Source organism: Ascaphus truei, chromosome 2 (assembly GCF_040206685.1).
Source record: "Ascaphus truei isolate aAscTru1 chromosome 2, aAscTru1.hap1, whole genome shotgun sequence".
NCBI classification, from domain to species: domain Eukaryota; kingdom Metazoa; phylum Chordata; class Amphibia; order Anura; family Ascaphidae; genus Ascaphus; species Ascaphus truei.
The window spans coordinates 88,443,265-88,470,044 of NC_134484.1; the positions used below are offsets into that span (position 1 = coordinate 88,443,265).

The following is a 26,780-nucleotide window of genomic DNA, read 5'->3' on the forward strand; positions in this document are numbered from 1 at the left end:
ATACCCCCTTCACCCACCCCCGCTACCCACAATAAACCTGGCACGGCTGGTTAATCCCATCATTGCCTTAGCGGTTATACGCTAAGGAAATGAAGTGGCCTTTAAATATATTTTTCCTGCCTCGAATGCATGCCGGGGGCCTCCGGTGCTGGTATTAATGGGTATCAGCTCCGGAGACCCCCGGCATCAATCCGAGCCAGGAAAAGGGCCTGATTTTTCTATGTATCGCCGCTCAGCACCAAATTTTTGCCAACTTTTGTTTGTAGGGTCTCTCCCTGCTCTAAGGAACAGCACAGCTGAAGGGGCACAGGGTCCTTACCTAAGGGCCTGTCCCTATGAACACCCACCCTCACTAGTGGGGAGTCAGGGCCTCAGCTCTAGCCTGGGGATTTCTGGTCTAGGGGAGAAGCTCGCAGCTCTCTGCCCCCCTTCCTTCCCCCACTGTCTCCTTAGCCTGACTGACTCATGTGCTTCACAGTCTGCTTCCTGACTCTGCACACAACAATTTATCCTTCTCCAGCAGGAGAAGTTGCAAGCTCTATTGGCTGTCTGGCTGCCTGTGACCAAGGTGAAAGTGCAGTCCCCAGAGGGTGCTGGGAATTGTAGTCCTTCATGGCCCTCTTTAACACCTATCTGTGACAGGGGTAAGGGAAGTACTTAGGAAGTTTGATCTTAGGGAATGGGCCAGAAGAAGGGGCCAGGAGCCCCGAAACATTGACCCCCTAATTCCCCTGTTTTATCGCCTCCCTTTCCCCTTGTCTACCCTTTTCGTATCTCCCCTACCTAGGGGCTTATGCAGAGAACTGCGAGAATGGCCATTCGCCAGACTAAGAACTCTCCATTTTTTTGGTGGATTCCCCTCGCAGTATGCAGGAAAGTGCGCATATCTGGGAGAGGAATCCGGCAGAGAGATGGCGAGCCCTGGCGAGAAGGGCTCTGTTGGCGAGATCTGTCAGCAGAGAGCGAGATCCGCCTCTCTCTGCACAAATCTCGCCGGCAAATAAAAAATGTATACATAACAATTGTATTCATATTGTAGATGTGCAGGGGGTCTCCGGAGATGAACCACGTTGGTTTTATGTCCGGGGACCCCCTGCTTCCCGAGATACAGGCCCCGTTATGAGGTGCCGGTATCTCCTATGCATGGAGATAGCCCGATCACGTGACGCGGGACATTTCCATTCATAGGAGATACAGGCACCCCATAAAGGTGCCTCTATCTCGGGAAGCAGGGGGTCCCCGGACATAAAACCAACACGGTTCATGTCCGGAGACCCTCTGCACATGTACACTATTAATAAAAATACAGTAATGCTGCCTCATTACCTTAGCGGCTATCCGTTAAGGCAATGAAGGGGTTAAGTGACAGCAGCATGTTTATTGGGGACAATTGCCCCCAATAAACATTGCAAAACACAACACAATCAGCCTCTGTGCCCCCAACAACCCCTAAACCCCCCTTATATACATAACCCATAGTTATTTTTTTAGACACAGGAATGGTACTATAGGCTGGCGGTGGCCCTCGGGTGTTTCCGCAGGGGTCCCCGCTTGCCTGCAGTATCAAGTCTGTGCCCCAAAAAAGTAATTTAAAAACACAAACATTGAATATGGGTTTTGGTTTGGATTTTGTTGTAATGTATTTCGGATGCCATAAATTGTGTGTTGGTGATTTATTATTGTCTACTTGCTTTGTTTATATTGAATGTTTACTTTCAATGGTGTATTTGTTTTGGACAATTGATTGCTATTGTGTAAATGATGGAAATATTATTTGCATCATGTACACATTGTTCAATTGTATGTTGTATTGCAATTTACTGGTTTGGATAGGTGCTTGCTGTATTCTCTTCGGAGAAGTGTTTTAATTTTCATTTGGCTTTGTTTATAATTTGGCAGTGATGTTGTCAATTTGGGATCGGATGTTTTAAATTGGTACATGGATATCCTTTAACATTTCTTTGTAGATTGCTTAATCATACATATATTTTAATTATATCTATATCTATAAATATCTATATATATATATATAGATATATAGATATATATAATATGTGAATGATTAAGCCACTGTACAAATGAATGGGTGAAGGGTGGGTATCCGGCCAGGGTGGCTTAACCCCTTAATTACCTTTGCGGTTATTATCCGACAAGGTGATTGAGGGGTTAATTGATATCAGACTGTCATTGCAATGTATTGACTATGTATTTGGTTGGCAACGGAGAACACGGATTTTGCTGTCGAGGGGGATTCATATTGATGAGGTTAGTAAAACTTTATTTATTTTATAATGCTAGTTAATGTGTTTAATAATGGGCAAATAATGTATTATCCATATCTGGATAATAGTTATTTTGCACATTATTGTAGTGTATTTGTTTGGGGTGGGGGGAGGGGGATTGATGTATTTAATGTATAGGACATGTTTATTTTTTTTATATAAAGGGTTGTTTCCTCAGGTCTGCGGGGGACCTATGGAGACCACCTGAGGTCTCCTCGGACTTCTCACGGGTAAACGGCTGCCAGGTCCACGGGGGACACCTGTGGGGAAGAACCGGTGGCCCCACATCTGTGGGGGCACCGCGGACCCATAGGGACCACCCGAGGGCCCCCAGACCCCCGTGGGAACCACCCGAGGCCCCTCAGACACCTATGGGTCTGACTCGGGGCCCCGCAGACATCCGCGGGCCTACCATGGAGACCGCGTTGTGGCCCACGGTGACCCGCGGAGACCACCTGGTGGACCATGGCGCCCGGCGGGGACCACCCGCAGGCCTCCAGACCCTGTTTGAAACATGGTACTGGGCTACTGTAGGTCTGTGAGGTGACCCGTCAGGCCCACCGGGGACTCCCGTGGGCCTGGGGGATTAATCCTGTATGTAAAATAATAAATCATGTATTTATGGGGGGGCACAGGGGGTGGGTTATGTATTTAATAAATATAATGATGTTTATTGTGGGTCTGTGTATTGTTTTTATTGTGGGTACTGGGGGTGGGGGAAGGGGGTATTGTCCCCAAGGGTATGTGGGTAGGCCTCCCGGCTGGGCATTGGGTGGTTAGGCCTCACGGGGTGGGTAGTGGGGGAGGATATTTAGGCCTCCCGAGTGGTGGGTGAGGATGGGTTAACCCCTTAATGACTGTAGCGGTTAATAACCGCTATGGTGATTAAGGGGTTAGGGGACATTACATTGGCTGTTTTTATTCTTGTTTATGTTTTGTAGCATCGGAGGGGGCATGGACGGTGATGAAGATAAGAATGGCCTTCGTCGTGCCAGCCGGACATGGGTGAGTGCTATATGTATTTATTGTTCTTTATGTATTTTAAATGGGCAAATTCACTATTATCCAGATGTGGATAATAGTAATTGTGCCCATTACTATACTGTATGTTTTAGGGGAGGGGGTATTTCTTTATTAATATTTGTGTTCCTAAATTAATTTGGGCGGGGCACAGAATTGGTACTGCAGGCCCGTGGGGACACCTTCGGGTAACACCCGAGGGCAACCGCCGGCCTATAGTATCATTGCTGTGCATATATGTACTGTATGTTAGGGGGGTATAGGTGTTGTTGGTGTAATATATATATATACCACAATTATTAAGGTTATGGTGGGTAAAAAAAAGTGACAAAAACCCTCCACAGTAAAGCATAAAGCAACTGTAAATATTACTGTATGTTCATTTGCATGTCTTAGACAGGTCTGCAACCCTATCTTTCCCCATTATCGCTCAGCACACAGCGCTTCCACTGCAGCAAGGGATTCTGGGAAATGACATGCAAATGAGCACACAGTGCCACCTTTTGTCTCAAGCTCGTATTACACAAGCAAATCCTCAAGCCAATGCATACATAGTATCCGGACGTTCCTCCATCTCCTTCCGTGCACCCCAAAACTGGAACAACCTACCAGAGACTCTCATATCCACCACCAGCTTAAGTTCTTTCAAATCTAAGGCTGTCTCACACTTTAATCTGGTCTGTAACTGTTTCATACGCTCATAATATATATTTTCTTTAACTGTGCACGCAATGTCTTGTATATAATGTATACCTTGTTCATTTATGTAACTGTATTTGTAACAATGTATTATTTTGTTTTACTCTGTGCCCAGGACATACTTGAAAACGAGAGGTAACTCTCAATGTATTACTTCCTGGTAAAATATTTTATAAATAAATAAATACTGTTTTAAACACAGCTTTTAGACAGAGGCTGGGATGAGATGCAAAGCCAGGAAACCCACTCACAGACATGTTTCAACCTTGGTGGCACTGTGTTCTCATTTGCATGTCATTTCCCAGAATCCCTTGCTGCAGTGGAAGCGCTGTGTGCTGGGCGATAATGGGGAAAGATAGGGTTGCAGACCTGTCTAAGACATGCAAATGAACATACAGTAATATTTACAGTTGCTATATATATATATTTATATATATTTATTTATTTATTGTGGGGCTGTTGTGTGTGTATTTTTTTTATTGTGGGTAGCGGGGGTGGGAGAAGTGGGTATTAACGGTGGTTGTTTAGGGCTTGCGGGTGGGTAGCGGGAGGGCTTATCCCCTTCATGACCTTAGCGTTATTAACCGCTACGGTCATGATGGGGTTAAGTCCACCCGCAACCCCCCCCGCATGCCCTAAACAGCCACCAAGGGCCAAATACCCTCTTCACCCACCCCCGCTACCCACAATAAACCTGGCACGGCTGGTTAACCCCTTCTGGTTATCCGCTAAGGAAATGAAGTGGCCTTTAAATGCATTTTTCCTGCCTCGGATGCATGCCGGGGGCCTCCTGTGCTGGTATTAATGGGTATCAGCTCCGGAGACCCCCGGCATCAATCCGAGCCAGGAAAAGGGCCTGATTTTTCTATGTATCGCCTCTCAGCACCAGATTTTTGCCAACTTTTGTTGGCGTAGCGAATTGGAGAAAATTTCTCCATTCTAGAGCGCCGATCAGCGCCGAGATGCGGATCGGCGCTACTAGAATACGGCGGGTTTTAAATCTGGCAAAATTTACTGAATTGCTGTAGGCATATTTGCCAAAAAAACTGGCAAGATAGGGCTTCTCGCAGGTTTCTACATAGGCCCCCTAGTGTTTTATCTGCTTTGTACGTGTATTATTAGAGAAAGTTTAACTCGATTTGTTGTTCTACCTACATTAGCATCGTGATATGTGTGGTTGTTTGCTCTATGTATTTCTCTGACACATAAACTTAAAAAAATATATTTTTTGATAAAGATGATTGTTTATTGTATTCTTCTTTGAGTGCTGGGAACACAACCTCTGTTCTATATTGTACATTTAGAGGAAATTGGGGTTCCTCCTTGTTCCTGGACACCACATATGTATTTAACCATTCATATGCTTTATTTTAGGTACTGCTAAAAACATTATACTTTCTGGATTTAAGATTTAGTGCAAATTAAGACCTATACAGTAAATGGCATGTAAAACATGTGCCCAGTGCTACGCTTTGAGTGACAAGAGCAATGCATTGCCGAGCACAGGGTAACTATGCTAAAATGAACAGCTATCTTTGATGTTGTTTTAAGCATGAGGTGAATAAGATACATAAAAGAACTAAACAAAGGAGAGACACACCGTTCACAAAGTAATTTACAAATATTATACCATTTTATATATAATTAACATGTGTCATAAATCAGACACTTATGGGTGCTGCCTATGTACTATAAGTTAATAGTATTAACAATTGAATGAAGATGTGACAAAATCACCCACAAAGTACATTTGTGGTGCACACCACACTAATAATTTTTATATTATTTGGTGATCATATAATGTGAGAAAACCATTGGTGAAAAAAAGTGACAAAATAAAATTTTACAATACATTGGTTTCAGCATTGCAGGATTATTACATTGACTGGCTATACTTCACTATTCACTAGCTGTTTGCATATTATACAGATTTGAAGTATATTGACCCAGAAATACTGTGACTAATCAGTTAGCACCACGTGGTATTTTTAAATTTTATTTTGTCACTTTTTTCCCCCAATGGTTTTCTCACATTATATGATCACCAAATAACATAAAAATTATTAGTGTGGTGTGCACCACAAATGTACTTTCTGTGGGTGATTTTGTGATTTTGTCACATCTTCATTCAATAGTTAATACATAAAAGAACTGCAGCAAAATATGTATTTGAAAATAAGTAGGCAGAAAAGAAGTGACATTTGTATGAGCTTATACTGACCTGTAATCGTTCATATTCAATGTTATTCTCTTCTGATTCAGTTCTTAGTTTCTTAATCTCTATAGACAAGGCCTCGTTGATTTCCTGCAAATGACTATATGAGAAATATGTGTTAGTGTTTTGTATTTTCAAACACCCCCACAAATTTTTTCCCCCAACAAGATTAGATAATTTGCAAGATTGAGCAGATGCAAATGTATTGATATAAATAGAATGCTTGCTCCTTTGTGATCTAAGATGATGATTGTCACATAGTAACCTTAAATCATTTGTTCATAAAGCAATGCTATGTTAAGCAGGGTAGTAGACAGGGGTGTGAAAGACTAACATACACTTTACAGTAAGTAAAGTAATAAGCAGGACCTGCTTTTTTCTACTTCCCTCTTAGAACAAAAGAGGGGGATGGAGCAACTGTGAAAATAGTTCTTAGACATGCAGCCTGCTTCATCTGAAAATAAAATAATAATAAAATGCCAGAGACAAATAAGTGTGATTTATTTTTTGAGTATAAAAAAAATGTGTTTAAGGAAGCCAGTCACATTGATATGTTGGTTACAGAGTGTTTTGTAGTGAGAGAAATATGACCATCTCTAAAAGGAAGGTCCACTCATGGGTTGCTGACAACTCCCAGCTCAGCTCCTTTGATTGTTTTCCCAAAGTCCTCCTTAATGTAGATCCATTTTTTTTTTATTACTTCAATTTTTATTGAGCATTTTCAAACATACAAAATGAGGTAAACATAATATACTACACAAAAAAGGGGGATACAGTAATACAAATAAACTGGTTGTGGAACAGTGGAGAAGAGGGAGATCGGGGAGGGGGGGGAAGGGGTAGCATTTGTACCAATATCGTACTGTATTCAACAATTTAAATATCACATGTATCACTCTGTTCAAAGTATTCTAGTCTATATATGGGAACCAAGGAGCCCTTGTAGATCCATTTTTGATGAAGTTACCAAGTAGGAAGAGATTCAGCTATGGAAGTCATGGTTGCATAATTGTTTCGTAGAAACAGAATTTAAAGACAGAAAAGAACCACTTGGCTCACGTAGTCTGCCCAGTTGTTGCAAAACCTCATACGCTAAAAAAATATATCTAGGAGTCATGGATTAAATAAAGTAGAAAAAACATTCTAGGTTCAAGCTTCGATACAGATGCAGCGGCCGTTATTCGAACATTTCACGGAGCGGTTTTCGTGAAATCTGCAGTATTACACGAGGCATTCACTCGTTATTCTTCCGTGAACGCCGCCAATCACAGGAGTCACACCTTTGTTTACCGTTGTTGATTTATTTGAATTACCTGGATTATGATTTCTTTGCGTGCAGTTCTTCGTGTATCCGCTAGATGGCAGATAGTGCAAAAATGAATTCCCTTTGCACTACAGTATCCAGTGGCTAGTACAGTTACTACACAGTACCGTACTGTAGCAATTTACAGTTGTTTAAAAAACAGATAAAAACCAAGTCTACTAGTGACCCATTGTGAATCGACCTTGGTCGTTGAAGACGTTATCAAATTTAGGCATTTCATAATAAAAATTTCTAAAACACAATGCTGTGGGCTTTTTCTACATTGTTATCCTTGCTCAATTGCTGAATGAACCCCATGTCAACCCTGTACATGTATACCAAACCTGACTATAGTTATGCATATTTAATATTTTCTGCAATTAATCCTGGAAAAGATAAGAAGGCGACCTTATCAGAAATATATGAATATTTCTTTTCGAACTATGATTTTTTCACATTTTCACTGAAACTGCGTGGGTGAAAGCATTTGGTAAGGCAAACATTAAGTAATGAGCAATGCTTTTTTCACATTGCACCTCCTCCGGGCGATAGAAGAAGGTATTGGTCTGTGATTCCACATTTTGACAGTATGTTTGCTCATGGCAACTACAAAAGGAGAAAGTTCGGGTTTAATCCATTTAAAATTCGTCTTTCCTGATCCAGCAATGTACCAGCACCAGCTTACCAATATTAATGCAATAACGGTCCGACCGTCAGTGAAAACTCGGTGAACCGCAATCCTTGCTACCTGGCCCCGCCAGATTTCCAGTTTCAGCAGCTTCAGCAGGCACCTGTCAACTACGTGCATAATGCTGTAAACTATAATGCAGACTACAGGAGTGACCCCAGGTTGTAAGCACAATACACCCCTGACATTGGCTCATCTGCAACCATTTGGCAAAGTTTATAATGAAGGTAAATATAATGTACTACAGCAGCGGTGCGCAAACTGGGGGGCACGCCCCCCTGGGGGCGTGCCAGCGGTCATTGCTGCCAACAGGGGAAAATAAATAAATAAATAATCCCCCACCTGATTGGCTGCGCGCCAACCAATCTCTATCAGAGCTGACAGGCGCCTTTACCTGCATTGAGCCGGCATGGAGAGAGTAAGGTAAGTACTGATCCATGCCTCCTTTCTCTCCAATTTCGCCCCCCGCTCTCGCCTCTCCCTGTCCGATTTGCCCCGCCCCGCTCCGTTTTTTCCCCCATGCTCCGATTTTGGACCCCATGCTCCGATTTTGCCCCCCATGCTCCAATTTATCCCCCCATGCTCCAATTTTGCCCCCCTGCTCTGATTTTGCCCCCATGCTCCGATTTATCCTCCCATGCTCCGATTTATCCCCCCTGTAGACGGACGTTCACAGAGGTACACAAATGGAGTCGTTATAATGTGAAATTATAATAGGCTTTATTGTGCCTTTTCTTTTTCATCAGGAAATTATCCAAACACAGGGGGGGGGGGGAACAAAGCTTCCATTCACTTGGGAGTATTTCTAGTGAAATCCTTGCAATTAGTTCACATCTCCATTAGTTAAGCTTCTCCCAGCCCAAACACATAACATGAAAATAAGCAGATATAAGCAGTCTCTTAATAAGGAAAGTCTTATCTGTTTAGTTGCTGTAGAGAAAGCTTCTCTGCTCTCCTGGAACCGCACCCATGCGTGCACAGAAAAATATCAGCATCCAGGTTTAAAAGTCTTATTTGGTTCTTGGAGGGAAAATCTTCTCAGTTCCTGGTTCAGCTCCCTTCACTCAGGGTTTGTCAGCTTCAGGTTTAGTAGTTTCCCCTGTGTCTTGAAATCAGCTCTGCTGTGTTTTCTGACAGAGCTCAAGACATGTGCTGTCTCCAAAGGTCAGCTCTCAGTCAGAGCTAAGGAGGAGTCACTTCCTGTCTCAAAGGCAGGCTTTTTGTAAACAATCTAATCAGGCAGGTGGTGTTTAGTAATTAACTACCACACTGCTAGATTAAAGGCACATTACTGAACAGGGATAAGTCCCCTGTTACATACCTCCCCTGTTTGTGGGAAGCTCGGGCCTACCACGGCCAAAGCCCATCCTTCCGCTCTCATTCTAGATATCTCTATGACTTGAATGAGAGTGGATGGAGGAAGAGAACCCTCTGTCCCGCTGAGATTGGAGCCCTTTCTCCAGTTTATTTTTGTCTCCTCCCGAAGATGCTTGAGATCAGCACTCCTCAGTCGCTCGAGGAGGACTTTTTCCACGTAAAGTCTTTTTATCGCGTGCGCAGTCTTGAGATTTCTGTTGCGTCGGGCACTCCTCTTTTTGTAGACAAAGTGTATGGCAATAGTTGTAGAGCAGTTAGGACTAGCCCTTAGAGTTATCTGCTCTTGAAGTGGTCTTTCTGCAGCTTCTCCACACCACGGAGTCGCCAGTTCAGCTTCTTCAGCTAAGGATTCTTATGGCTTTGATTCTGCACTCCTACCTCTGTTTGTTGCCTGTTGGGCAGCTGTAGGTTTGGCTAGTGCTTTCTTTGGTGGCTCAAACTTCGTAATTTTGTTTTGAAGTTGCGTGGAGTCCCCAACTCTCACTGTACCCTTGTCCTTGCGGGCATTAGTTACTGTGGGATACTGGTGCTTGGGCAGAGCCAATACCTTTTCCGTATTGGAGGAATCTGTATCAGAGTCTCCTTCATATTCTGGAGCTCTGTAATTTTTGTCGTCAAGGTTGCCGCTGCGTCTGTTTTCTCCTTGGTGTACTGACTCAAGGGAATGGAACAGTCTCTCTGTCTCTCCAGCTCCAGTTTCTGAGCCTTCTCACGCTCCCTCTCATACAGAGTCACCTGGTATCGAAGCTCCGCTTCCAAGGATGCTCTGAAGACATGCAGCGTGGCCTTTAGCTCCTCATACTGCTCTGTGGGGACGTACTGGGTATTCAGACGTTCCTGCAGCGCTTGTACCTCTTTAGCAACCTGCAGTTTTTCTTCCTGTAGCGTTTGCTGCTTCTCCTCAGCATACTGGAGGTGTTTACGCAGACCTTGCAGTTGGTTCTGCAGTCGGTGCTCTGCGTCAAACTTTTCCTTGACTTCTTCTGTTAACTGAAAATTTTCTTCTTTCAGTTTTAAGTTCTCTCTTTTTAATCTTGAACTTTCTCCTTTTTCAGTCTCTGTATTCTTCAGGGCTTCTTTGCAGTCCTGCTTCCATTTACGCACATCTGCTCTGAGAATGACAATCTCCTGGCGTGAGACTTCCTTCTCTAGGTTGAGGGTCTGAAGCTCCTTCTGAGAGACTTTGAGAACTGTACCAAGATTACCAATAGTTTCTTTAGCAATGTCCAGCTCCTCAGTGAGACTGTGTAGTTCCTTTCTGGAAACTTCCAGGTCTATGCGGCAGCTGTTGGTCTCATGATGTGAGGCATCCAGTGCTCTGCGGAGTGTCTGAACCTCTTTCTGAGATACGTCCACCTCTATTCGGACACTGTTGACCTCCTGTTGTGAGGCATTCAGCTCTATACAAAGAGTGTGAACCTCTTGCTGGAAGACTGTCATCTGCTTCAGTGCCTCCTCATACTTCCGCTTTAGCGTAGCCACCATTTTAACAGATTGGCTCTGCTTTTCATCCATGGCGGAGATAGTAGCCTTTGCAGTATCTAGCTCAGTTTTGAGATCCTCCAATTCGGTCTTGGCCGCAGAATAAATTGCGAGCACAGTCTTCTGTAGCTCAGCATTATATTTTCTCTCTCTTCCTAATTCTTCACAGAGCAGATCACAGTCATGCCTGGCAATTTCAGGGCGTCTTCAGGGCTGGTCAAGGGATCGTCACTCACTGGTTCCGGCTCCGCTTCCCTGGGATGACTAGTTGAGGGTTCCTCACTGTTGGCACCGGACAGACACTTCTTTGGGGTACACGACTTCTGCCTTGGGCCCTCTGGATATTAGGTTAACCGTGGGACGAATTCTCCATTTTTTCTAGGCTGCAGGGCAACTCGGTCCCCCTTTTCCTCCACAGGATCTGCGGACGTGTCTATTCTTTCAACGGTAAGTGAAGAACTGCTTTTCTTTTTCTTCCTTTTTGATTTGGATGACACCATCCCTTCAGGGATACTGGGGTCTCCATCTTCATTTGAAGTTTTAGCAGCTTCATTATATACGCCAGGCTTTTCTTGCAGCTGCTTTAGCTGACAGAAATATTCGGTGATCCACTGCTCCTGCTCTGTCTCCTGCTGATCATATTCGTCATCAAAGGGAGCGGTCTTTTCTGTTCGTGCCGAGTTCAGGCACCCCCGCCCCATTCTTGGGGTGTTTTGTGGGTGTGACTCGGTTCGGGTTCCCCGTAAGAGATGTCTTCCTCTTTATTGGACTGGAAGGGCCACTCTTCCGTGGGGTAGGGTTCATTACAGGAATGCTGCATCTTGTCCTCCATTTTTAGGCTATCAGGTGTAATTTTCTTCCTGACCTCAGGAGGCGCTATTGCAGCTGTTGCCACTGTATTTGCTAGAACCCCCAATTGTGGTAGTCCTACAGATGGGCATATTTTGCTTGTAGAGGTCGTAGGTCTCACAGGCATCTCTGTAGACTTTTCTTTCTTGGATAAAAATTTTTTTTTCAATATCAGCAGTACTGTGCATGCATTTTCTTTTATCAGGTATACAAGTTGTGCAGCGGCTAGGTAAAAAAAAAAAGTCTATTTGCTATACACCATTTACTTGCTGGGTGCAATCCCTCTGCTTCAGCAACAGAATTTGGTTTTCTGCCTGAGTTCAGTAATTTTCAGTCTTATCTTTGGGTATTATGGCATTCACACTTCACTCTTTGGGTGTCTGTTTTGCTCCCAAGATAATAGGCATACTTTTTTACTTGCAGAAAAAAAACATTCTTTGCAGTGGACTATTTCGTTCATTCCCGGCAGGGTGACTCAACACTCAGCAATTGGCTTTGAAAAACCTTTTTCCTTTATAGGGCAATTTTACACTCAGCATTTGTTTGCTAAAAATTCCCCTGCTTCAGCACAGTCTTGTATCAATTTTCACACTTTTCTGCATATACTCCATTCACAGCTGGTAGTCCTATGCGGTGTGGCAACCTTTATCTGCAAAATCAGTACCACTCGTGGGTCACCATCTGTATTCACTGCTTCAGCGAAACTTTTGAAAACAACAAACACCTATCCCTTTTCAAGGGCTGACTCACTTCTTGAACCCTGACTATGGCTGGAAGGCAAAACCACTATTTCAATGACCGTATTACACTTTGTGATAGGCAATTAAAGGTTTACCTGCTTCAGCAGTCTATTGGGATTTTGGAAAAAGAGTCCATCCGTGGTTTTTGTAAGTCTCAGTGCAGTGTAAGTTTCAGTGGTGTGTACCCCTTTAACTCTGCCTCTGCTGCATGAGAGGTTTTTTTTTTCTTCAAGTTGTTTAGACTGTTTGTAGGCAAAAAGCATAACAAAAAATTTCACATAAAAACTCCGGTCCTTTTTAACTACAAAGACACCTCTTATCCCACTTCTGACACCAAATGTAGACGGACGTTCACAGAGGTACACAATTGGAGTCGTTATAATGTGAAATTATAATAGGCTTTATTGTGCCTTTTCCTTTTCATCAGGAAGTTATCCAAAGACAGGGGGGGGGGGGGAACAAAGCTTCCATTCACTTGGGAGTATTTCTAGTGAAATCCTTGCAATTAGTTCACATCTCCATTAGTTAAGCTTCTCCCAGCCCAAACACATAACATGAAAATAAGCAGATATACACAGTCTCTTAATAAGGAAAGTCTTATCTGTTTAGTTGCTGTAGAGTAAGCTTCTCAGCTCTTCTGGAACCGCACCCATGCGTGCACAGAAAAATATCAGCATCCAGGTTTAGAAGTCTTATTTGGTTCTTGGAGGGAAAATCTTCTCAATTCCTGGTTCAGCTCCCTTCACTCAGGGTTTGTCAGCTTCAGGTTTAGTAGTTTTCCCTGTGTCTTGAAATCAGCTCTGCTGTGTTTTCTGACAGAGCGCAAGACATGTGCTGTCTCCAAAGGTCAGCTCTCAGTCAGAGCTAAGGAGGAGTCACTGCCTGTCTCAAAGGCAGGCTTTTTGTAAACAATCTAATCAGGCAGGTGGTGTTTAGTAATTAACTACCACACTGCTAGATTAAAGGCACATTACTGAACAGGGATAAGTCCCCAGTTACACCCCCATACGCTGATTTTGCCCCCATGCGCTGATTTTGCCCCCCCCACTCTGATTTTGCCCCCTCCACATCGATTTCGCCCCCTTGCTCCGATTTTGCCCCCCCCCGCTCCGATTGGCCCGTGGTGTGTCCAATCCCTGTGTGTGTGTGTGTGTGTGTGTGAGAGTGTGTAAGAAAGTGTGTGTGTGTGTGTGTTAGTGTCAATGCTTGTACTGTACTCATGCACACTACAGCGTGACTTGACGCATGCGCAATACCATAAATAATAGCATACTGTAATTTTTTTTCCAGAAAATAAACTTTGACATCGAGCGTCAATAGATAACGATGACGTTCGATGGAACTCTAATATCCCTTTTTTTTAAACTGTGCTTTTTTCACTTTTATACAGTCAGTATTAAAAGCTTCATGCTTTTAAAACTTTGCCACGCTATTATTTTGGAAAACACACAATGCACTGTACAGTACTGTATGTGATCGATTCAATTACATGTCATAAGCTGTACTAAAATTTCACAAAGAAAAGTTTCTTGCTTTTATTCCACTTCCTGGTTAATGAAAAACACTATGTTTTGCATGTTGTTCATATTTAATCAATTGTAACAGTCATAACATTTCCAATTTCTGTTTCCACGTGCATGCGCATTGTGAATCTGATTTACAAATCCAACGAGGCAAAAATTTCAAAGTAACAATGTAATTTGAATTGAGGAGAGAATAATTGTTATCTTTATACGAAACCTTTATACAAACATGGTCTCTGTGAGTGTTAACTCTTTATTAAATTTCAAAACAGTTACAACTGTTGTTTATTAATACTTCACGATCATCCAAGCAGTACTGTAAAACAGACCAATTCAGTCACTGTAGTTGCACGGGCATGCGCATTATGAATCGGACTTAGAAAATTAGAAATCCAACGGAAAAAAACAACATTTTAAAGGGACATTTTTTCTTGAGTCGAGTAGGCGAGAATAATTGTGAGCTTTATACCAAATCTTCTACAATATGATGCTATGTTTTCCTATTCAATAAATTTTTATATTGCTATAAATCACAATTGACGAGAAAGTATGACCTACCCCAAACTAAGTTATTTAAGTATATGCAGGTGCGAAATTTTGTGTCTGTATGACGATGAATTTCCTAGATATACACGATTTGAAGACTTATGTAAAACAAAAAATACCAAAGAGGTTTGATATCATCTCTGTACCAGGGGCTAATCTTTAAAAGAGAAACCCCAAATCATAAATATATGGAAAAGTGGGCTCTGGACTTCCAGACTGAAATAACAAGGGAGGACTGGGAAGATATTTTGGATAATGCTGGTAAAACCTCTATATGTACGGTAACAAAAGAGAATATATATAAAATGTTGCCACATTGGTACTACACCCCCAAAAGATTAAAACAGATGTTCTGGGAACCTCAGATAGATGCTGGAGGGGTTGTGGACAACTAGGACATTTGGCAAATATATGGTGGTATTGCCCAGTAATGCAGGTTTATTGGAGGACAGTTTTGAAACTAATAAAAGATGTGAGTGATATCAAAATCCCGTTAGACCCAACTCTGATTATCCTAGCTAAACCTATGGAAGAGGTGAACCATTACACACCAAGATTGATTCTACATATCCTAACAGCAGCTAAATGCGCTGTAGCCATGGCATGGAAAAAGACCCTCCCGCACTCCAGAAGAGAGGTTATTAGAAGGGTCAATTATGTCCAATTAATGGAGAAATTTACCTAATTTCTGAATCATACCACTAGGAAATATGATAGGGTTTGGGAGCCCTTGGAAGCTGGATAGGGGTGAGCTTCGGAAGGGCGAGAGGATATGGGAGTGCTGAATGTAAAATATGGTGTTTACCAAATGTTGTAAGATATGTAATGGGACTGTTGTTGTTTGTAAGAAATTTGACACAAAATGGTTGTCCCCCCACGTTGTATTTTTGTATCCTTCCCCTCCCCATTAATATGTGAAAATAATAATAAAAAAATATATACGTCTCAAAAAAAACGTGCGCTTCCCCTCTTCTATTCCTTTGAAATATACCAATAACATGATATTCTCATGACATATGTGAGCCATAAAGTATATTGCCACTGTAGTTACGTACAACTTTGAAAATCCAACATGGTAATTCTAGGAAAACTCTGTACATTACTCTAAGAACACAGAATATTTGAAGGCAAATGCAGATGTATTTTGTCTAATTCAATCAGCCAAATGAATGTCATTGCAGCACTGATTTTAATGGATAATTGGTGGGAAATAGTTGTTGTGTTGCAGTAGTATAACATCTTTAGTTAATTTCCATCCATAGCCATATGTCTAATAGAAAGGATTGTGAAAAGCTTGTGATGGTAAATACAAATCATTCATGTATACACCTTTACATTCATGGTGATATTTGTGTATGTTTGAAAAGCTTGATAAATTATGAATAAACAAGTCCAGAGGATTTCTAGTTAATTGGGAAACACAAGAGACAGCAGTCAAGGTTAAATGCGTAATATGAATAACCTTTTGAAAATCTGTACCCTAATCACACAATTTTATACCACATTTTTTTTATATGCATGCGTTTATTTTGTAAAATGCTTTGTGTTCCTTAAGTGATATAAAGATTAAAAGTTGTATTACTAAATAAAATCCATGTTCAGGAAGGGTGTGCTATGCCATCTCAAAAATATCAGTGACAGAGTAAGTTTAACCATAATGAACTTTAATAAGAGCACTTAAGCAGAGGCAAACTGCTTCAATAAAGCATGATGACATCATAATCTTTCCTGTTGTAAACCAAATAGTTTTCCTTTTCAGAACATATTAATAGAATATGAAACATTTATATATGTGGATGAAGTAGGACCTGTAAAATTCATCTTCTGAGTATTAACAGCTTATTCTTTTTTGTTTTATGTTTCCCCCACTTCCTGTTTCAATAACCTATTACTTATATATTGCTTTTTGGCCACATGCATTCACACATTCTTGCCAGTTAAGCCAGCACAATTTATATTAATGACATCCTAAAAATCCATAAATTTAAAAGTATCCTGTGAAAGTGGTTACAGTATTTCTATGTAAATACATCTTGATTAGCTGCAGTTTCCAAATGCAGATGTAATACATCTCTACTTTTTACAACTTTATAAAACATACCAACACAAACAAAAGTCTTTCTTTGCTGTACACAGTGTAATAAAAGTAGGCATGTGTAAACACATGTACACTAAAACACTGTACTGTTTGTTTACCCTGTATTTTTTGAACTTGTGAACCAGAGAGTTCAAGATTACAAAATGAAAAACAAAATAAACACTATAAGGAAAGCAAATCCTTCCTTCAAACATTGCACTTTCAGTGTAATCAGAAGGCAGAAACTAACTATTTTATCTTTTCCTAGTTTAAAGAAATGCAGAGGGTATGGGGTAACATTCCATGACAGACTCTGGAGACATCTTTGATCATTCGTTGTGATGCATAAAATATGTCACAGCTGTACCATAAAAGATATCAGCCATCAGGCATGGCTGTCATTTGCCCTTGCTGGGTTATATGAGAAAAATACAGCATTTCTGTTTTGTACTTTTGTTGGATTACTACTCAGGATAAACACAACCTATTTAGTCTATGCACATATTATTATACTTCTGGTTTATTTCAAAGGAAAGCAGTCATAAAAAAAACATGCTAAGAAGAACAGATCTGGTTGATATTTTGTTTCAACATACAGCTTTTTATATGTTGTTATAAGCTGTGAATATGTTAAAAGCTGGTGGTGAGCTAGGCTCTAAAAAGGATTACACATTTCCATGGGGAATTCTTCCTTTCATTTGATTTCTGTGATGCACACATCTTATTTTAATTTAAAATTTGATCCTGTGTAACAAAAGACAGTTTTTATAACAAAAGGCAAATGGCAACTAGAAATTCACGAGATTAATATCACCCAACAAAAAGAACATTAAGGCAACAAAACAGCTTTAGCTATATTTCACAATTTACTTATTCATTTATGATTGCCCACCTCTCTTAGTAGATGATACAGAAAGTTATTTGAGGAACTGTTTTATTCCCTCAGTCACTTTTGTTTAGGTGCTTCTACTTAGCTGGCTCAAATCGGGTCTTTACTGAAGGAAAATGTACCTGATATCATCACAAATAATATGTCTAGTGACATGTCAAGATTGTGGCTAATCAGGTGGCATTGCTTCGCATAGCACAATCACAAGAACAATCAGAGGATTTCTCAAAAGCAAAGCAGGGCAGAAAATGTTGAAATGCAGAAGCAAATTTTGTTGTGATACAACCTGCAATTGGGCACCAAACACAACTGGTTGTGTCAACCCTGATCTGAAGTGGGGACCTGGTGCAGGGTTGTACTGGAACTTGTGTAACCTGTTAATCAGGATATTTTATATTTTGATATTTACAGTACATAACGTCGACAGTGATTTCTGCAGGTTTTGAAATAGTAAAATGGCTCAGAATACAAAGCGTCTGACAGCTTCAAATAAAAGAGGTGCAATAATAACTTTGTTGCAGATGTAAATTTCCCATAGCCAGGTAGGACAAGAACAAAACAAAAAAAAAAACACACTTTAGAACCAGGGATCTCTGGAATTATGACCAGTACAGTAATACAATATAAAACCCTGTGGTTCCAATCTGAAAAGTAATGATTAATGGATACCGCTTTTAAATATTAATCAGCTAGCAGTGTATTGTGATGGGGGTGCAAAGTAGGAATTGGCCGACATAAACAAAAAAGATCTTTTTCACCTAATCTGCATTGGGCAGGCAACACAGTGCAGACCACTATGACCAGTAGGTCATATAATAATGTCATTCACTATAGGCTGTGGGTGGGTTTGATGGCTATGCATCTTAACCCTGGCTGTGCACAAAGCTGTGACCATGCAGCAAGCTTAAGCCTATAGGGAACCATGTTTATGGTTTTGAAGCAAAAGGTGGCACTGTGTTCTCATTTGCATGTCATTTCCCAGAATCCCTTGCTGTAGTGGAAGTGCTGTGTGCTGGGTGATAATGGTGAAAGGCGGGGTTGCAGACCTGTCTAAAACATGCAAATGAGCATACAGTAATATATATATATAATAAAGATCTGCGCTTGTGTAAAAATGTCAGAGAATAAAGAAACCAATATATTAAATATATATATATATATATATATTAAGAAAATATAAAATATATAAATGATAAATACGTATACAAAATAAAAATATATATAAACTATAACTACATAAATAATGATATCTAATCAAAAATACATGGATTAATACATATGTAGTGCTGTGGAACCTCCTGTAAATGCACAATGCAAATAGTCCTTTGGAGTCCAAAAACAATGTCCAATGAAGGGGAATAAAACAAAGCACTATCAGGAAACAGGCGCTTTTTTTCTTTTATATATATATATATATATATATATATATATATATATATATATATATATATATATATATATATATATATACTGTATATACATATAGTTGTGTGAAAAAGAAAGCACACCCTCTTTGAATTCTATGGTTTTACCTATCAGGACATAATAACAATCAACTGTTCCTTAGTAGGTCTTAAAATTAGGTAAATACTGTCACGGTAGCTTATGACAAGATATAATGAACACCAAATATCTGGGTTGAACTGAACGAGGCTTAGATATAATAAAATATAATTTATTCCTTAAAAAAGGTGAACACAGCAATATAGTACAATTAACAGACAAGAAAGTAACACTTACTTAGGGTTGGGGGATGGAGAAGTATCCGCTAGCAATTCTCCAGCAGTCCAGTGACATTCAAGATGGTATCAGAAGCACAACTCCAGCACAACTCAAAACTGTAGGGTTGACACAGTTTATATACCTGTGCAACCCTATTCTTAACATTGAACACAGCCTATTGGTGAACAATTATCTGTATCCACTCTATTGTGGAGACACAGACTAACAGACTAACCCATGCCCTCAGGTAACAGAGTTTGTTGATTGATTAATACTTAATCCCTAGACATTGGGTAACAATCAAGGCAGTTACTTTTTGATCACCATGCTTAGGCCACTCAGCCGTCTGCCCTTCATGACCTATTAGCCTAGCAAATGGCGTCTGCATTTTCAGAACAGATCCAAAATAAAATACATATACACTTTAATATCTACACATACTAATAAGTTCCATTCTGGTGGGCTCAGTGGGTCGACCTTTGCCAGTTTTTAATGCTTACAGTGACTCCACATATTGACCAAATATGAACTCTCTGCGACCTCCAGAACTGGAGATACAGAAATGCACTTTAAAACATTAAAATACATGCTTATAATGAAACATGGGAACAGGGGAACATACATTTTCAAGGTATAACAAGGTGCAAACCTCATCCCTGGACCGCAGTCCAGTTAACCCCTTGTCTCTCTGGTGAGGTCAGGGGATGGCCATATGGCGTGCAACCCCTTTAATACCGGGCCACCCACTTTCTCCCTCTACAAATACAACCTCAGATGAACAACAACACATGACATATTACACTGTGTCATGATTTATTTAACAAAAATAAAGCCAAAATGGAGAAGCCATGTGTGAAAACTAAGTACACCTTATGATTCAATAGCTTGTAGAACCCCCTTTAGCAGCAATAACTTGAAGTAATCATTTTCTGTATGACTTTATCAGTCTCTGACATCGTTGTGGAGGAATTTTGGCCCATTCTTCTTTACAACATTGCTTCAGTTCATTGAGGTTTGTGGGCATTTGTTTAACCACAGCTCTCTTAAAGTCCCTCCACAGCATTTCAATCAGGTTGAGGTCTGGACTGTGACTGGGCCATTGAAACACCTGTAGATTTGCTGGTGTGCTTGGGATCATTGTCCTGTTGCATGACCCAATTTCGGCCAAGCTTTAGCTATCGGACATTTGACTCTAGAATACTTTGGCATACAGAGGAGTTCATGGTTTGGGCTGCAAAACAAGCCCAAATCATCACCACCGTGCTTGACAGTTGGTATGAGGTGTTTGTGCTGATATGCTGTGTTTGGTTTTCGACAAACGTGGCGCTGCGCATTATGGCCAAACATCTCCACTTTGTTGTCGTCTGTCCAAAGGACATTATTCCAGAAGTCTAGTGGTTTGTTCAGATGCAACTTCGCAAACCTAAGCCGTGCTGCCATGTTCTTTTTAGAGAGAAGAGGCTTTCTCCTGGCAACCCTTCCAAACAAACCATACTTGTTCAGTCTTTTTCTAATTGTACTGTCATGAACTTTAACATTTAACATGCTAACTGAGGCCTGTAGAGTCTGAGATGTAACTCTTGGTTTTTTTGCAATTTTTCTGTTCATTGCACGGCCTGACCTTGGGGTGAATTTGGTGGGAAATCCACTCCTGGGAAGATTGGCAACCGTCTTGAATGTTTTCCACTTTTGAATAATCTTTCTCACTTTAAAATGATGGACTTTAAATTGTTTGGAAATGGCCTTATATCCCTTCCCAGATTGATGGGCAGCAACAATTGTACTCTAAGATCATTGCTGATGTCTTTCCTCCTTGGCATTGTGTTAACACACACCTGCATGCTCCAGACCAGCAAACTGATAAAACTTCAGCTTTTATAGAGGTGGTCACACTTGCTGATGATCAATTAATCAAGGGTATTTGATTAGCAGCACCTGTCTGCTACTTAATTCCTATGGAAGCAGTAAGGGTGTACTTAGTTTTTCACAAATAGCTTCTACATTTTGGCTTTATTTTTATTAAATAAATCATGACACGGTGTAATATGTCATGTGTTGTTGTTCATCTGAGGTTGCATTTACCTAATTTTTAGACCTGCTAAGGAACAGATGACTGTTATTATGTCCTAAAATGTAAAACCATAGAATTCAAAGAGGCTGTACTTTCTTTTTCACACAACTGTATATATATAAACAGAAAATAATCCCTATAAGAGCACACGGGTATAGTATGATAGTATGAGATATAATTGATTTTATTAATGCACCATTAAAAATGAATCAGAAAAATGGTAAAATGTTGGGTGACAACACATATGACAAAGGACATGCAAGTCTTGTGAAATAATGGCGTAATACTGCTGCAAATAATGAGCTACTGTAGGACAAATATAGTGGAAAACATGCAAAGTAATGGCAATAGGCAGAAGGTAGAACACAAAGCCCATCTATCAGAAGCACATTGGTCACAATAGATTGTTGCATGCAGATATAATGCTGCAAATAGTAGTATGCATACAAACACGGACTAGTGTGTCTAATAGAAGGGGTAAACCTCAACAAGTTGAAGGATACATACTAGCATAGATAATAACATGCTAATCCTAATACGTCCATGAATGATAACATGCTGCAATAAAAGAAATCCGAAAATATAAACTGATATCAGATAGACACAAGCAGACAGGGAGTATAAATTACTGCATGTAATTGTCCTGAGCAAATGAGCAGAAAAAAACTAACTTAAATAGTCCATAATACTTCACCATTGAGGCAGTAACATTGTAGGTATGTCAAGTCCATAGAATGAGAAAGATGGGGTCCCCCGCCAGTTGCCACTCCAACATGCGTTTTGTCGATTGACTTCATCGGAGAGTGGTAACAAAATATGAACACTAAGACTTTAAATAGCATCTGAGGCAGTAGAATTCGCTCCAAAACCGGCAATAGCCGTCTAGCGTGCAGGCTACGGAATTACGGACGTGTAGTGAACAGGTGATTCAATAAGTTCCCTATGGTTAAAGCAATGGACCAATGAGGTGAAAGGGGGGTGGGATTAAATGGCGAAATGACCCAAAGACACTCCCCATGCCTAACAGTATATAGATGTAAATACAAAAATAAACAGCATACTGGTAACATATAAAGCTACAAAAAGGTTAAAGGAAGTAAATAAAGAGAACAATCTTGCAGTAATCCACTGATAGCAAAAAAATAATAGCATGTTCTTTTATAGCGCTAGTTTTACATTTTGCAGGCACAAGTCCCTGCCCCGTGGAGCTTACAATCTATGTTTTTGGTGGCTGAGGCACATGGAGATAAAGTGACTTGCCCAAGGTCACAAGTAGTTGACACTGGAAATTGAACCAGGCTCCCCTACTTCAAACTCTCAGTGCCAGTCAGTGTCTTTACTCACTGAGCCTCTCACAAAAACTTTAATGGCCAGTATGGTATACCAGCCGGGCATATATACCCCAGGTAACTTACATCCACCCACTGTGTTAATATACCGACAAACACTTCCTGTAGTATATTAGTGGCACTGCATCCACTCGTGGTTAACTCTGACTGGCATGTCTAGCTTGTATGGCTATTTAAAGGTGTATACCATTGCCATCTGACCACTAAGAAAGATCCACACCTAGGATATCTCAAGTACATTGTTTAGGTTTTAAACTTTTTTCTATGTTTACTTCAATAGATATTAATACAAATGTATTATTTTCATATTAGTAGAGTTGAGGGCATCACTTAGGGTTCTTGTCTCTCCCCCTCCTATACATACTTTTTTAATTAACACCTTTAATATATTTTTATATATAGGTGATTTAGGTGCACCAGATATATATCTGAAATTATAGCACTATACACTCTTTTAGGTGTTCTGGGTTGCGCACTTCTTTATTTGTATTACATGTGTATTAACCCTGATAGCACCTCTCTAGTAAGTAATTTTGGTCTGAGCTGAGCAGGATCATTCCTTCCCCCTCCCCCCTTCCTACCATTTGCATTTGCTCAGGACAATTACATGCAGCAGTTTATACTCCCAGTCTGCTTTTGTCTATCTGATCTCAGTTTATATATTCGGATTTCTTTTATTGCAGCATGTCTTAATTCATGGAAGTATTAGAATTAGCATGTTATTATCTATGCTAGTATGTATCCTTCAACTTGTTGAGGCTTACCCCATCTATTAGACACACTAGTCCGTGTTTGTATGCATACTACTATTTGCAGCATTATATCTGCATGCAGCAATCTATTGTGACCAATGTGCTTCTGATAGGCGGGCTTTGTGTTCTACCTTCTGCCTATTGCCATTACTTTGCATGTTTTCCACTATATTTGTCCTAGCTCCTTATTTGGAGCAGTATTACACCATTACTTCACAGGACTTGCATGTCCTTTGTCATATGTGGTGTCACCCACCATTTTACCATTTTTCCGATACATTTTTAATAGTGCATTAATAAAATCAATTATATCTCATATACTATACCGTGTGCTCTTATAGGGATTATTTTCTATTGTTTCTATCTGTTTCTATCCCTGAGCACCGCTAGAACTCACTTATGCTAGAGTAATTTCTAGCCTTTGGGTACTATTTTATATTCTTGGGGCTTGGGTGCGGTATCTCTCGGTGTGTATCATATATATATATATATATATATATATATATATATATATATATATATATATATATATATATTTATCTATAAATATATGTATATACACACACAAACACACACACACACACACACAAATACTTTCTTATACTGACCTATTTCAACATTCAACAGACACAAGTCTAATGCTGCTGAGGCAACCCTAGCTGGGCCAGAATGTTCTGCTGATAACTGTGATACATAATGCATGTACCTCTTTGTTTGGGAGCATTAAAAGGCATTATATAGATCCTATACATGATTTTATCAACAGAACCTACAGTGTGAAATGGCTGTGGGGAATTTAAAAGAAGATCATATCTTCTTGTCAGTTCCTATATTATCTTTTCTTTTATACAGCTTCCAAATGACTATTCCGTCTTTGAGAGTTTACCCATATTAGCTTTACATAAAAAGATCATTACATTATTTGTCAATTTACTACGCAGCAATGCTTTGAGAAATAATTTAAAAAAAAATAAAGCAACCAGCCGCTTGCCCAACACACAGAATCGATTAGTGGTCACCATCTGGATCAGGTCTTGAAAACTGGCTGCCATATGTTTTGGCCAACATGACAAAACAAGCTGTTTTATATTGTCACCACCTTCAGCTCTGTTTTATGTATTGTACCAGCTTTAATAGACTTATGAAATGGATTAGAGGCTGTTTCACTTGTGCCCTACTGCTAGATCGAAAGGGGGAAAAAAACCCTGCAGATTTTGAAATAGTAAACATGGCTCAGAATAGAAAGCGTCTGACAGCTTCAAATAAAAGAGGTGCAATAATTGCTATATGCATGTATCAGTGCACATATTCAAATCATAAACGGTTTTTATTAAACTAACTATTTTAACTCTTCCTTGACTAACCAGAGAAGACTGGATTACAGAAAATACATTGAGATGAACATGTTAGTCAATTGACATGCCATGGTAAATATTAATAATATCTAAAGATGTATCCTCTACTATTTCTCTAAAAAGTACAGTTTCATAAAGAATAGATTAAAAAAATAATATATATGTTGCTTTTAGAAAAATAACATATCAGGTTCAAATGAAATTTAGGAATGTTAATCTCTTTTGCAGCTGCTATTTTTGTTTTATGGTATTTTTACAGCTGTTTTTAATTTCTTTTAAGAAATACTAAACCTTTAGGAGAATTCCCCTGTGAACAGCCACAGTACAGATAATTGGTTTCATTGCAATTCAGATTATGAACATCATTTTTCAGTTGTTACTTTCAAACTCCATATACAGCAAAATCTGTAATCCATTTTCTTAATTTCAGCTACCTTAAAAAAAAGGCAAAATGTACCATTACACAAATAGAGTATTTAATTTATTCAATTGTCTCTAAGAGTATTTACCAATACAGGATGCTTCTGTGTAGCATCTAAACTGTACATATGTAATAAAGTAATGTATTATGCATAAAAAAAAAAACAGGTTGCTGTGCTTAGGAAAGGGTTGCATGCAATGCTTTAGATGTCACTTCAGAAAATGTAAATGTCAAATTATTTAAATGGCACTACAGTATAAAGCCTGTTCAAAATAATAGAGTATGTTATCTCAAAATACATAGCAGAATAATGTACCATCTCAAATGCTCAGCTTGTTGGTGTGCTGCTAATGATTAGGTACCACAAATTATTTGAAACAAAGGGCTACCTAAATCAGGAACAGACGTTATTTTCTCTGAGATTAATGTATATCAACAAACATAATTTTATGCGAAAACAACGGCCATTCTTAATCTCATTAGCATAGGTGTTAACTCATGTTTAACTGTGGCACAGTACCCATCCAGAGCCTTTAAAGCCCTTTTTTCAGGATGTGGATGTGTGTAGCTCCAAGTGTACTGTACATATGACCTAATTAATGAAACCTCAACTTCCTGTATTACCCTGAACAGACTTTAGTGGATAAGTGCTGTTAAGGTAACGCCTCATTTGCATGTCATTATCACTAGTTAACATTATGCTCATTATGGAAGAAAACATGACTTAACGTTACATTAATGTCTTTTGTATATACAAGGTTAGGCTTAACATGGCATTAGGTCACCTAACATAGCTTTGTGGATCTGTGCCAAAGACTTCATTTGATTACATAAGTAATTAAACTACCTATGACTAGGATCTCAGACTAAAAAAAAATGATGTTTGTGCTGTAGGTAAAATTCCTGGTTTAATTGCTGTTACGATGTAAAAGGATGCCACAAAGTGGAGACCATTTTTCAAAAGCACTTGTTGAATGCAAAAATGCCACCTATTTTAGAGCAAAGCAGCTGGCGCTAAACAACCCTAATCTTTGCAGCTTCATCCTCACAGCTAATCAGGGAGATGAAGATGTCACAATGTTCGAATAGAGATATCCTACCCACTCATCGGTTTGACTACTGATTGGAAGAACACAATTTATCTCCAATGTATAGTTAATGTCAGCGATTAAACTGCTATTTGAATAATAGGTATTAATAAACCACTCTAGGAGGACAATATAGTAGATAACCATTCAGGGTGCTACACGCAAGTGGTGACGTGAAGCAGTTGCCTCAAAATGCTGCCATTAGAGTTTGCTGAATATTAGCAGCCATATCAAAATTTACATAAGATTTTTGCATCATTGACAAGGTTAATTGTACCCGCTTCTTTGAAATAGTTTTTTTTTTTACAAAACCATCTTGTTTCCCCTTCCAC

At 39.8% G+C, this 26,780-nt stretch overlaps 1 protein-coding gene across 4 annotated transcripts in view; it reads right to left on the bottom strand.

Moving 5' to 3' along the window:
• The window catches only part of LOC142482964 (uncharacterized), a 760,779-nt gene that overhangs the window by 47,540 nt on the left and 686,459 nt on the right, over positions 1 to 26,780 (bottom strand). For all 4 annotated transcript variants that reach the window (XM_075583088.1, XM_075583087.1, XM_075583086.1 and 1 more), the window contains one exon: positions 6,223 to 6,316. In XM_075583088.1, the coding sequence (XP_075439203.1) occupies positions 6,223 to 6,316 (94 nt within the window). The remainder of the gene's footprint in view (positions 1 to 6,222; positions 6,317 to 26,780) is intronic.